At 41.3% G+C, this 14,293-nt stretch overlaps 1 protein-coding gene across 1 annotated transcript; it reads left to right on the top strand.

Annotated features, from left to right (window-relative positions):
• Positions 1 to 649: 649 nt before the first annotated feature.
• On the top strand, positions 650 to 9,213 carry LOC121089327 (sulfotransferase 6B1-like). The gene is made up of 6 exons (XM_040596485.1): positions 650 to 809; positions 1,599 to 1,783; positions 2,756 to 2,882; positions 5,356 to 5,450; positions 6,468 to 6,654; positions 8,548 to 9,213. The coding sequence occupies exons 1-6, from the start codon at positions 665 to 667 to the stop codon at positions 8,664 to 8,666; spliced, it is 858 nt and encodes a 285-aa protein (XP_040452419.1). The 5' UTR covers positions 650 to 664; the 3' UTR covers positions 8,667 to 9,213.
• Positions 9,214 to 14,293: the final 5,080 nt, after the last annotated feature.

Raw genomic sequence — 14,293 nt, 5'->3', positions numbered from 1 at the left:
TTTCTATTGTTTGTACTCCTCTTAGACAGCTTGAAAAATGATTGTACCACTAAGTGCCTCTGTTTTTAAGATGCCTCAGGCTGAAATTCCAAGGTGTTAAAAAACCTAGAACCTTAACATCACAAAACTCAAGCATTTGCGATCGATTTGCACTTTTGAAAATTAGGCTATTGTGTATTTGGTAAAATGAAATCAATAATATTTCATTCGCATAAAACAAAACATTGGGTTTGTATTCATAAAAAGTATTTTAAGATGTAGCTTTTTCCTTGGAAGCTAAAAGAGCTTCCAACAAAATATATTATAGAATAATCATATTAAGTATATTTTAAGACAACATATAATGTTCATTCTTGTAATTTTCCACATTTTGACTATCACCTCAGTACTTTATCTGGAGAGCTAATAAATGACAAATGACATGCATTTTCCATTACTCTGCATTTCAGTTATTTATCAAGTTACTGCTAATAATTGAGTTGCCTTTATAAACTACCTTGAAAAATCTGATAGGACTCCATGGCGTGTAGCAAAGTATATAAGCATGAGGTTTCTATTGCTGGGTCTCAATTTGTCAGTTCAAATCATCTGACTTAGAAGTAACTCTTAAATCCTCATCATTTCACTGTTATCTGATTTGCAGGAATCCAAGACTTAAGCAACCATGTCCAGCCCCAGCGAGGCAGAACTCATTCACATGTTTAAGGGGATTGCCTTTACTACCAGGTCTTCTCCAGAACTTTTAAACTCCTTGGATACTTTTGATGCTAGAGAAGATGACATCCTTTTGGTTTCCTATCCTAAATCTGGTAAGTTCTACAGTTATGTGTTAATTGCAAGAATCTCAATTGTTTATTTCATGTTCTCTGCTTAAACTAGTTGGTAAATGTTTGTGTACAAGACATTGTACGCAGAAAGGATGAGAATCTATTATTCTGTCAGTAAGTGTTCAAATTACAAAAAAAATGGGTCATTTATCTAAATTTTGATTCTTTAATTGAAAATAATCTCAGGTGTCATATCAGAAAACAAATAAATATTTCTTTCTTTTAAGCAAAATCTGTACTTGAAGGATTTTCCTGAGGAGTTCCTACATTCAATTATGAGCAAGTTGAGAGTTACATTAAGTTATTTGTATGCCTCTTGGCTGTAGATTTATTTATTCCTTATTCCTTCTCCCCCTGCCTCACTTGCACACAGAAGCACACACCAAAGAGGAAGCTCAACCTGGACTTTCCTAATACGCAGACTTAAGTTACTATGAGGAAACCCCTCCCGGTTATTATGAAATAAATAATAATAATACCACTTCTCAGCTGACGAGTAGTTTGTCTGAGATTGTTTTGATATCAATTATTAGCACTTCTCACAAAGTTACTTTGTACTTCAGCTACAGGTCTAATTTTTCCAGTATTTATACATTTGAAGCCAATGGGATTATTCAGCTATGTAAAGTTTCTTGAATCTGGGGGATTAGAAGTATTGCTTGTGCACTAGCAAGCTGTTCCCACATGCGAAATGCATATTGCACATATTTTCTCAGTAACAAATCTTCCTTTTTTTTTCTTTTTTGTTTCCCTAAAATTACTTTTTTGCAGGCACTCATTGGCTTGCAGGAGTTATAACAAAGCTTTATAATACTCAAATAACACTAACCTCTCCCATTGAATTTGGTGACGTTTCCACACTGGAGGAGCTGAATAAACTCTCATCAAAGAGAATCATCCCAACGCACTTGGACTACAACATGTTACCTCCAAATTTTAAGACTAAAAAATGCAAGGTAAGGCAAAAAGATATAAAAGCAGTGAGATATGCTAAGTGTCTATTAGGAATCTGTTTTGTCTTGTTGAGCCTTAATAGTTTCCAAGTGCTTTACAGCTTCCAGAAGTGGTTTGCTGTGGGTTTTGGAGACACAGCTGACCAGCGGTCGAAGGCAGTGTGAGCAGGGACTGGGTTCTGCTCCTGCCCCACCGCTCCCACAGGGTGATCTGTATATGGGACATCACACAAAATAGGACACGAACATCTTATAATCAGAAATATATTATTAAGGATAGGGGGTGTTCTCATGGCCCTATTTCCTACTGGCTAGAGCACTGGCTTAGAAAATAGTTATCTTGGGTACTTGTATGCTGCTCTGAGCGTGAGGGTATTCTACTCCTCCTGTTGAAGCTTTCTAAAGACCTATAAAAAGATATTGGGCAAACACAGGAGAACTGAAATGTGGGGGGCAGACTCAGATCACAGTTTGGAGTTCCTCCCATTCTAATGTGGGAGATGTTTAAAAAATAAGCTCTGGGTCTCAGATTTTATATTAAAAGTTAAAAATTTCAGAATTACTTGGATACAGACTTTTAGACCAAAGCTAATCTGAATGAAAGCCAAAATTTTTTTGCAACTGTTCCATGAATGTTAATTAGTAAATTATTTCATATGTTAGATATCTGAGATTATATGCCAGCTCATGAGTTAAAATGAACGCAGATTTTTTTCATAAAACTTAAAGATTACACAGCTCTAGCAAACACACCTCTGTCCACATAGAATTGTTTACTAACCGCTACTGACTCCTGCCCAAGAAGAGACGAGTATATTTCTATTTTAATGGCATGGTCACCAAAAGAGGAATCCTAAAGGAAAGGGTTTTGATGGTGCAAACTGTCTCTGGAAACACTACGTTTATTTACATGCAGAGCTCCTGTAAAATAAACAAAGGACATGATCGTTAAAATCATATCATCTTCATTTACAGATGATCTACATCAGCAGAAATCCAAAGGATACTGCAGTTTCCATGTATTATTACTACAGAGATAACCCAGTCCTTCCCACTATAGACACCTGGACTGCTTTCTTTGACTTGTTCTTAAAAGGAGATGGTAAGAATAAATGTTATGTTTTCTCCTTGCAGTTTGCATTAACTTATTTTGCACAGGAGGAGTTAAGAAATGTGAACTGTGTGAAAACTCCTTACTGAACTCCTTATTCATATGGGTTTGGTTGGGTTATTTTTTTTCAGGATAAATTCTAATGCCAAACCAAACAACAGCAAATAATAGGATACTATCTTCAGCCCTGCAAGGAGACATGTTGATAAACAGCAGCATTCTTTCAGCACAACTGCTCTTTGCAAGGTTTTTTTTCTGTTTTTTGACATATCTGTTAAAAAACACATTCCCACGGACAAGTTGCTGATTTCATTTCTTCCCACAAACACTCTGAAACCCCTGACAACTTGTTGGTTCTGATGCGGATTGGCCTGTGTTAAAACTTTTCCAGCCTTGTCTTGTGCACCGCACTAATAGACTGCTTCCCACCAGGAATCCATGTTTGAACTGTGATAGAGGAGGTATGTGCGTGCAGCTCCTCCCGCGCTGACGCGGGGCAGGGGGGCTCAGCGCAGCCAGCTCCTGCCCTGGGCCAGCAGGCTGGCGGGGCACACGCTCGGTTTGAAGGTGCTTAGCCAGCCCCACGTGGCTCGCTGCCGTGCCAAAGCGCGGACAACGGGGGCACACGGGGGGAATGGCCCCAGGCTGCGCTGAGAGCTGTGCTTGCGGGTGTAGTGCCCCCTCCACTCCTGCAAACGGCTTTGGGCGACCCTTCAAAAGGAGTCCAGATGCTTTCATAAAGCCCTCCCGTACGCACCCTGCCTTGTGTGCTGTCTTAGTAGAGGGGTCCAAAGAGCAAGGACAAGAGTGAGATTTTTATGAGTGGCCGTGGTGGCATGGAAGCTGACAACAGGACCATGTTCCAGCTATCCACTCCCATTTTTAGTGTTTTATTACTCCTTTGAGGACATGTGTTCCTGCTAATACAACCACAGTGATGATAACGGCAACAGTGATAGATTGGCTTGAAAACTTTGTCAGAAATGTGCCATTGCAGTCATCGTGGGTTTACATCACAGCTCCAGAAGTCAATTTGTCTACTGGCTTGTGGGGGCTCTGGCTCAGATCTTGTGTTTCTACTTCAGAGCAGCCCTAAGGCACATACTCCTGCAATTTTCAGGCACTTGGCTTGTTTAGTATAGACTCTGAACATAAGGAGGGGGGTGTGGAAGAAAAGATGATTATATTAAATTTTAAAAGCATCTCCTATTTTTCTGTAAATTAGTAGCCACCTTCTATTTTCTGTGTGCTTATACACGGCATAAAACAATAACTACATTGGTTACAGTAGAAATTTATGTAAGAGTGATGGAGAGAGAGGTTGTCATTTTTGCTGCTCATAGAAACATATGAAGGTGGTGCTGCTTGATTCAGCTCCTGTAGTACTGTTGCAGAGTTAATCTCCATTCAGAACAAGGGTGAGGACACAGAGATAACTGCGATGCTGTCCTTGGAGTCTCTGAGGCTGTGTGCTGTACCCCTGGAGCCAAGAGATCTATTCTATGCTATCGTTGGCTACATCCCCAGTGTGGGTGACCAGCAGAGCAGGATTTAATTGCACACTGTGGTGCACACGTGCCTTGCATGTGTGATGTTAAGATGGTGCCTTACATATAGGGGACAACTACAGACTGCAACTTTCAGCAAAATACTTAATGAGAACTCAAACTTTGCAACCAAAATGATACCCATTACAATATTATACTTTTCTAGTGGCTGTTACAAAGCAAAGTCACAGTTCTGGAGAATGCTGGCTGTGACTGCTCTGTCCGGGCTTCTTCTCATAGCCCTACAAGAGGCTTTCAACTCAGCTTTCAACAGAGTCCATCCTTTTCAACCAGAAGGGTCACAATTTTGTTTTTTTAAAGGAAAGCTGCAATTTAGCTGTCTTCCCATGGTTCAGCGAAAGGAGCATTCAGACAAAACAAGTACTACGAGTCAACTAAAAAACCACTAAGTTATCTATGTCATTGCCTGAATGATGTATTTGCATAACTTCCTTACATAATTCTTTGACGTTTAAAAATAATACTGGTTCCGCTCTGTTTGGACACAACAGCTAACAACAGTGTGTTCCATTTAACAGACTCCTTATTTCATTTCCTAGTGAAGTGATCATACATCTGACTCCGACCATAGGCATGCAGACATTTGCCAGGATGGTCACATCTTGTTAGGCCAACACGCTTTCCTTCACTTACGGCTTTTCCTTAATTTGGAGCCTGTTTCCACTACAGAATCGTATCTCACAATAGGATCTGCATCTCTCATATGAAAATGAGGTCCAATAAGAATGGTAACCTCTTTGGATTGTAAGTTTGAGTCTCTTCACAATAAGAATTTAATGTTTTAGAGGAACACAGGGTGTATATTATGAAGGGATCGTTCCCTTAAATGTGTGAAGTACCATCAGAGTTATTTATGAATAACTTTTTTATGAATCTTACATGGGTTTTCTTTTCAGTTGTGTGCGGATCCTGGTTTGATCATTTCCTAAGTTGGGAAGAACATGAAAATGAAAAAAACATCCTGTTTTTGTTCTATGAAGACATGAAGAAGGTAAATACACTCTCTGCTCTTATTTCAGAATGCATTACTTGTCATTTAATATTGTTAAAATATCAAAGAGAAAATTTTAAGGAAAATGTGAACGTATGTCTTTGGGCGTATTTTATATTTGCATAGAACTTCATATTAGTGAACTAATTCTGCACAAGTTTTATAAATACCAAATCCTGTGGGAGTTGCATTTCATAGATGCAGGAGCGGGACACGTATTACATGATTTTCCCCAGGCAACAGGAAGAATTTTAAGTTCCTCATTCTTGATCCTATGGAAAGACCAACCACAGACATCTGCTGAGGGCCACACATTCACCTGCTATACCCAACATTTCAGGTGAAATTTTCAAAGTGATGTAAGACAACAGAACTACTCATGGTCAGAGGGCTTGTGCTCCCAATAAACAAGTAAATTAAAGGCTGGAGGGGTAGGAAAAAAAGTTTTGATGAAAAGAAACTGTTATTTAAAAACTGCTTTGCTATTCTTAAAGTCAAATACCAACATACCTGTCAGAGAATTAATTTTTGGGTGAATAGAAAGTACTTTCTAGTGTTTCCATTAAAATATTTTTGTCCATTTTTGAGGGAGAAAAAAAAATCCACCATGAGTGGCACATGAACAAACTATTTTGGATTGAGAGTCACTTGTTGCGTCTCTAAATATAGCATCTCCAATGAAATAAGCTACTTACACAGAAGCTGAGCTTTGAGTATTTCTCTATTCCCAGTGAAATAGTTCTGGGAGATTGCACACTTTACCTGAACTGGGAGAAAAACCATCAATGTAACTGTATTTGGTAACACATATCCACTCATTTCTGTGAGGATGAGTAAGAGGGGAATCGGGTTTACTGTACCTATAATCTACACAGTCCTATTACATGTTTAGCTTCGCTTGAAAGCAAATAAAACCATTACAAACTTGGTGTGTAATAAAAAGGATCACTTTTGGATCAGCTAGATGTCTGGTGATCAGCTCAGAAATATTAAAGCTTTGGTTTTCTTGTACCTCAGGATCTCCCTAAGATTGTAAAGGAAATCAGTTTATTCCTGGGTTTAAACATCAGTGACAATGACATCCAAGACATCTGCAAGAAGTCCTCGTTCTCAGAGATGAAAAGTGACACGGAGAAGGAGAACAGCGATCCCAGTCACACCGTTTGTGCGCTGACATCCGATAGGAAGCTCATTTTCCGAAAAGGTAAGTTCCCTGGCCTGGGCTTAACACAGCAGCAGGCGTGGGAACCCAGCAGTCCAGGGCTTTCACAGGCTGTAGTGACGCTTCGGGTCAGCCCAGCAAGCAATGACGGGATCCTTCAATTTGAAGCCATTGTAAAAATCACTGAGCTCTCTGGTAGCAAATGCTGATTTAACTAGAGAAGCACAGAGGTGTCTGAACAACAGCTTGGCTAATATTGCTCTGTGGGAGCTTTTGAGCTAAAAGGAAAGGTTCACAACACATTATTCCTAATCTGTCTTTTTTTATCTAAAAGTTGACCACTCCAGTCTTTTACAACGTGTCCCCTCTGATATCACCTGCAAAGGTCACTTAGTTTACTGGAATGAGAAAGAGCGAGACCCGTTTCTTCCGAACAAGACTGCTTGTAGCCTTTATCCTCTGTACCACCTCTTATCTTATGGAAACGTTCCTGAAAAAGGAATATGCTGACAATGACAACAAAAGAATGGATGACTTGGTCACCCGATGGCCTCATAGGTAGCCTTCAGACCTTGGCTAAGCTGGAATCTGTGGTAAAATCTTCAACAGTGCTTAGCTCAGATTTGACTTTAAAATACCTGCAGGAGCTGTTTTCTTGCTCCTAGCATTTGAGAAGCTTTCCCAGATTTAGATAATACGTAAACCAAAACCATCATGTTTAGATGGATTTTGATTATTTTTAACTGATTTTTGAACCATAATTGATAGTTTAAAACTAAGAGTTGTTTCCACTTTTATTAATCAAAAGATTCACAAATAAATGTACCATAGGGGAACCATATATTTTGCTAATTCAGAATGTTTTTAACCATGAGCTGAAGCAAATCCCAAAATAGTAGTCAGTAAAAAAACCCAAAAAAACAACTCAAACAAAAAACCCCAAACCCACAGAACCTCAGATACGCTTTTCTAAGCCAGTGAACTTTGACAAAGATGTGTTGAAAAATCTGAAAAATCCCAACTGTTTCATTTCAAAGTAGTTTGTTTGCAAATCCTGGGGTTTTAGCTAATTTCAGCCAATTTGCAGCTGATTTCAGATGGTTTACAGAAGATTGATATGTATATATTATTCTTCAGGCTCTCTTTTCTTGTCCTTGCTGTCTGGAATACCATTTTAGCCAGCAGTTTTGGGATGCAGGGTCTTTAGAGGATGCACATGAGGGGAAACTGTGAGCATTGTCTCATTGAAATATGTCAGTTTGAAAAAAAAAAAAAAACAACTGGGTAACAGCTGAAACACTTTACTGAACACAAGTGTGTGTGGTCACTCAGAAGTAGTTAACTGCCCACTTAAGCAGTGGGAGGGACATCTCATCTGCAGAAAGCCCTGGAGATTAGGAGTGGGTGGGATTCATCTATTGGGTCATTCTGGGTTCCCTTCTTAGGAGTCATCTTTAGTCAGCAGAGACATATGGCTGCTTTTGGAGCACCACTAATGAATTGATGGGGTTTAGATGTTGACTAGGATGAGACAGGTTTCAGCCAGCAAGTAACCATTTCCTCTACTGCCTGTGAAAGAGCCCAGGTAGAGACCTTTAACTAAGGTGCATCTGAGGTGCAGCAAGGTTGCCTCTCTGCTGAGGTAACTGGGCTCTTGGAACCCTGCTGCTCTTCATGTACCACTTAGTGTTGGTGGCACTAACCAAGCCTGAGGCTGAGGGTTTAGCAGCCTTTATGGATGATGATCCAGCTGCTTCCATCAGTCTCACCAGAGCAATAAACCAGTAACTTACGATCATGACCTACCGCAGAGACTATAGTTAATGTATTAATAATTTGTGCAAACTGCAACGTTAACAAAACTGGGCTGCCTTTAAATTTTCTGCGCTATATGTTGCTAGTCTCACTATTCTTTTTCTGCTCCTGCTCTCCTAGGTGCTGTTGGAGACTGGAAGAACCATTTCACTCCAAAACAGAATCAAAGGTTTGAGGAGATATTCAACGAGAAAATGAAATACAGCAAAATGGCAAAAAGTCTCACCTATGAGTTTTGACTCCATGTGAAGAACAATAGCCAGTTATCAACAAATGGTGGTAAATTCTGCATGGGGGCTCCCATTCAGTTTATAATCCTCCCAATAGGAAGGATATTGGGGATAGTAAAATTCTTACACAATGCCAGAGCTGAGTGCAGTTTTCAGCAGGCAGATGAATATGGTTTTACAGAGTCAGGTGTCAGACCCATTTTTCTACAAGCAAATCTACTTTATAATTTATTTATTTTTTTGCTCTAGAGGGATAGGAATGAACGACTTAAATTTGATTTAGGAATTTTACTCAAGACATTAAGGAAAAAACAAACCTGTAAGAATCTGAATACATACAAAGTCTAGAAACACATCGTAAGAAAACAGCCAAAGGTTTGACCCCAGAATCGCTCCCTCCCAGATCTACCATGATTTGGAAAGTGCCTAGCTTATCGGACTTCGTTATTGATACTTAAGTTGAAAACTGCAGCTGTACATTTGAAGATCTGGTTTGTTTATGAAATGTTTTTGTTTTGTTTTGTTTTCCCCCCAATATGTAGTTCTTTGCTGTAACTTATTTCTGGGTTAGGTACTGTATTGTGTTTGTGTTTTAAGTGCAACTGATATAAATCCATATAAATTTCTGCACCATATGCTGGAGAACTATAAATGCTTTGGGTTTTTTTTCCATTTGACTTTCTTCCTGTAAAATGCTTGTTTCCACTGTTTGGATGAGAACCATTTCACTTCACAGTCCTTGTGCGATAGTTCCACATCAACAGTTCCACTGTGGTAAACAAATTATAACTCCGAGACAGTTTAATCTGAACACACCTTATTTATTTACCCTGTCCTGGTAAGACAGATTTTCCAAGCATCAGTTGTCTGTGTTCACATCTGAGGGAGTGTTCTATGAACCCAGCGAAGATTTTTCTTCTGATTTATTCCATGATGTGTCTTCTGTCCACACCTTCAATTTGCTTAGTAGGCTGGCTTTAAGGACTTCTCCCCAAACTAGTTCTCCCCCAATTCCAAGGCATCAGCAGGCAGAAAAGACAGCAAAAACTGATAGAAAAGAAACTCACGCAGACAAGCACGATTACTCTGCTTTGACTCCTCTGTGCTCTGAAGGTACACATCTGTAAGGGAAGCTCATCCTCTGGCTGTGCTGTTTCTGAAAAGGTGAGGTATGGCTTCATGCACAGTCAACACAAACGCTCTCTCTGGCCACACATTTCACACTTGTCACACAGCTCTTTCATGTCATACCTTGCTTGTGCAAGCTGACATCAACACCTACCAATTTTGCATCTGCACAAATGATACAGAACTGATGTGCTGAAGAGATCAGTGAGAGAAAAGCCTGTTCTGATGGCAGTCCCTTGCCATTTACCAATTCAACACAAAGGAGATGCTGCCCTGAGCACTTTTATGCAAATGACCCATTTGAAAACCAGAAGTCTGTCTGTATTGCTTTAGCCTTCTGACACTAAAATCACTCACTCTCCCTCTAAAATACCACAACCCCCTGTTGCCTTCCTTTCAGGTGTCATTCTCCCACTATTAGTAAAAGGCAAGAGATCAGCCAATGAAGATGTATTTTGCTTGAAGACTTTTTTTTTTTTTTTTTTTTTCCTAGTCCTTTAAGTATGCAAAAAAACCCAAAGGGTCCTTGAGCAAACAAAGTTTGCAAGCAAGTTTATTAACTGCATTAAGAAGTCTTTAGACAAGCTTCACACAGTGCAGCCACATCTGAGGTAGAGTGCAGGAGCTGGCTGGCTGTAATACCCTGAGAAAACAAGCAGCTCCTGCTAGGAAAACTACAGGGGAGCAGGTCCACCCCAGGCACCGACAGCCCAGTGCACCTGCAGGCAGCACAGCAAAACTCACCGACGCCAGAGGTCCAGAAAGCTAGGCTGGGCACTGCCAATAAAGGATGGCAGCATGTGATGCTAGCTACTAGCAACCAGGGTCTTCCAGCAGTTACTACACTTACAGTTTCTTTCATTGTTTTTTCTCTTGCTGTCCCCACTGTGCTGCTACTCCCCCTCCCTTCCTATGACTAGCAGAGAGATTACAACTGAATTTTTCAAAGAACTGTCAATCTGGCTCCACAAGTCATTTTGGCAGGTCATGGAGATGTTAAAACATTTCCAAAACTCCCATAGTAAGGTGTAAAAATGTCCCTTCCCCTCTCTGTTTTCTTTCTTTGCTCCCTGGCAGTTAAAACTTTTGGAGAGAAATTTCAGGCCTACAAAATATAAAAATACTAGTCCAAAATGTACCTAGACCACAGCATTCTAGGCTTGGAAGAAACAACACCCTGTGCAATCTATTACCTATAAATGATTACAATACTGCTTTCCTATTCAGGTAAGACATTCCACCTTCCTGAGTAAGGGCACTTCTCAAGATTGATTTAATTAGAGAGGACAGCATTAAACATTTACGCCATCACAGCTGAGACAGGAGGCTTCTATTCGCTCTGGTTGAAGTTAGCCTGCTTTGCTTGCTACCAGACGCATCTGGCCTTTGGGTCAGATGAAAAAGAGAACAAGAGCATGTGGAGTGCCAGAACTTCTGTGAGAGTAACACATGAATTCCAGTCTCTCTTCAGGGACCTCTCCCCTGAAAACATCACAACTATCTTCTAAAGCAGCGGCCAGGGAAGAAAAAAAGGTGCTCAGGTAAGCATCCTAGCAACCTGACTTCAAGCCGCATTAGTTCTGATACAATGAGTTTGATGCCTAAAGCAGTTTCTTGAAGGAAAACGATGACTAGTGAAAAAAATCTCTCCGAATAGCTTCGGGAATGCCTTCTAGAAGGTGCAAGTGAGTCTGGAGAAGTGAGGGGGGAAAGGCAGGCAGGGGAAGGAATCTGAGCCGGGTCTGGTACTCTTTGAAGCCAGGAGTCATACAGGAAAATAGAGAAGACATAGGGGCAGAGGATCAATTGGTTGATTTCTGCACTGGGTCTAAGTAGAGCAGAGATGCTCTGGGGATCAAGACAAGACTTTACTTGTAACTACCTGTCAGCTGGAAAAGTAAACATGGAAGACCGAGGGAATTTCCATGGGGCTCAGCTTCATCATCAGCTGATGAAAGGAAAGACGGTCACTGACCAAAGCGCCAAGGGCACGCCTGCTACAAAGAGGCAGTGGGGATGGGACAGGAGGAATCACGCCTGACAGAAAGGGCCGAGTGCAGGGGGTGAAGGCGATTGCTGAAAGACCACGTTCAGAAAGGGGGAAAAGGACTGAGTGGCCATATCACTGTCACCAGTTCCAGCCTCACAAGTGACCACAATCCACCTTCTTTGAAAGGACCAGCAACCACGAGAGACAATTCTGCAGCAATTTCTCTATCAGACAGTCCTCCCCTTTTCCTCAATCTGCTTACCTGTCCTGCATACCACAGAGGATGAACTGGAGAAAAGGACAGCGAAAGATGGTGGGGGTGTGTGGTGAGCCAATGCCCTTTCCGCGCTCCCACAGAAGAGATGTCCTTGGCCAAGCAGAGAGGAGAAGCAGCAGCATCTTGCAGCCCCAGCAGGGAGCCAGCGGGAGCACCCAACAGCTGCTTGCGTGAAAAACCCAGCAACAGAAGAGCATAAAGTCACAAATTACGTTACTGTGCCTCCTTTTGGCCTCTTTCCAAAATGGTCCTGCAGGCCCAGGCTAAGCGGAGAAACAGCTGTCTCTGAAATGACTGGCAACCCCACAGCACCAGAGACAGGCCTGCTCTGGTGCAGGCTCGGCAGCCATCCAGACTTTCTGCCAGCAGAAAGGGAACCAGCTCTGCCTCCGAAAGGAACAGAAATGTTTGTTCTTCACTGACATCTACTGACTGCAGTGCTTTAACTGCAAAGCAATGCACAAGAATTAGGCATTCATTTTTGCAGGATGCCGCAGGGCTCAAAAGTAGAAGCAGGCTCGGAAGGGAGTATCAGTCACGGGTCTGAGGGGAGCAGGTCTGTCTCTGGGTACCACAGGACTGCTTATGAAGTCCTCCATTTTTGACTGCCAGTGTCTGCAAGGATGTTCCTGGGAATGATCAATGTGCACCACTGAGAATCCACTAGCAGCTACAGTAGAGACAATGATAAGACAGGTGATGGCATTCATGTGTAAGCAAATATTGACACCTGGCAGTAATAAAAGTAGGTTTTCCTCTTCTGGCTGCAAGGCTTTTCTCTAAAACCAAGGATAACTGTGGTTTGTTGTTCTTGTGCCATTTGTGACTTTGGTAAAGCACTTAGACCTAATCCAACAGCCACACAGGTATCACTGTGCTGCTCAAACTGCAGTTAGTTGCCTAACTAAGAGGTACGAGAAATCAATCAGCCTACATTGCCTACTGGCTAAATTAAGGATTTACCTACAATAATAATAAAGAAAAGGTACAGCTGGACTTCAGTGGCAGGTGACTGAAGTGCAATAGAAAGATAGTTCATGTTTCTCTGTGCTATCCAAGCTCAGACACCAGTGACAGCAGCTTAATTGAAGCAGCCCAGGCTTGAGCTCCCCTACTTCTCAGCAGGGACATCAGTGCAGACGCAGTGCAAGGCAGATCCAGTTAGCTCACTCTTCTCTACATTGCCATGCACTGCCTGTAATTTTACCTTGAAAACCCCTACAATCTCTTGGCTTTCATTATAAATCAAATATGTGCTTCCCTTAAAATTTGAACAACATAAACTTGGGGAGCCTTGCTCTTATGAGCTGCAAGGTGCTCAATGACACAATAGTAAAAATCTGGCAGTGTATGAAGTACACAAGAGCAAGAAGTAAAAAGCAGCATGGCTTGCAGACAGCCCATGGATTATTTTTTTTTTACAGTGAGAGGACTAGGGCTTGTCTGCGAGTCATCAGAACTACTGCCCAAAAAACCCGTTCATACTCTAGTCTGGTGCAAATGTAGCTTCAGCTCCCTTAAGAGAACACGTGCAGCCTTCATAGAATTGACTGAATCCAAAGACAGATCATGATAAACATTCTGAAGAAATATTTAAGACCATTAAGTCAAATGAATAGGGGTTTGTTTATATTTGTCTAGATCAGATTACTTCATCCCATTCTCCAGCTTTTTAGACCAGGCTTCACCTAATCAGTTACAACACTTCAGTTGGGCATCAGTGATCAAAACGATCAGTGACTGGTGACACAGCCCCTTCCAACTCGAGACCGTGCTGCTGTGGACAAGACATAACCTGGAAAAAAAGGTGGCAGAATAAAGATAGTCAAACTCTTACATGGACTGTACAGGCAACAAAAAGTTGTGCAACTACAGCCTTAGTTAAAAGTTACATCCCTGGAGAGACCATCTTCACATTTCATTTTAATACCAGTGGCCATACTACCTCAGATATACGTCAATTTAGTCCAGAAACTTGTCCGCAAGAGTATGTGAACAGGCCAAGCACAGGATATTCTCTCCACTATTCTCCCAACCTCCAAATACAGTTTGTCAAGAATTTTCTAAGCGATTTACTGTTAGTACCTAGTATCTATCTTCTTATCACTTGGGTGTTTCCCACACAAGAAGCAGGAGGAAGAAACCAAGGTTCAGAACCAGAGGAACCATATTGGGCGTCAGACTCATGGAACACATGGCCAAAGGCTCTTTTAAGTGTGCTGAAGTTTGTTAAATGTCCAT

This window comes from Falco naumanni, chromosome 5 (assembly GCF_017639655.2).
Source record: "Falco naumanni isolate bFalNau1 chromosome 5, bFalNau1.pat, whole genome shotgun sequence".
Lineage (NCBI taxonomy): Eukaryota > Metazoa > Chordata > Aves > Falconiformes > Falconidae > Falco > Falco naumanni.
This window is presented reverse-complemented; position numbering and strand designations above follow the sequence as displayed.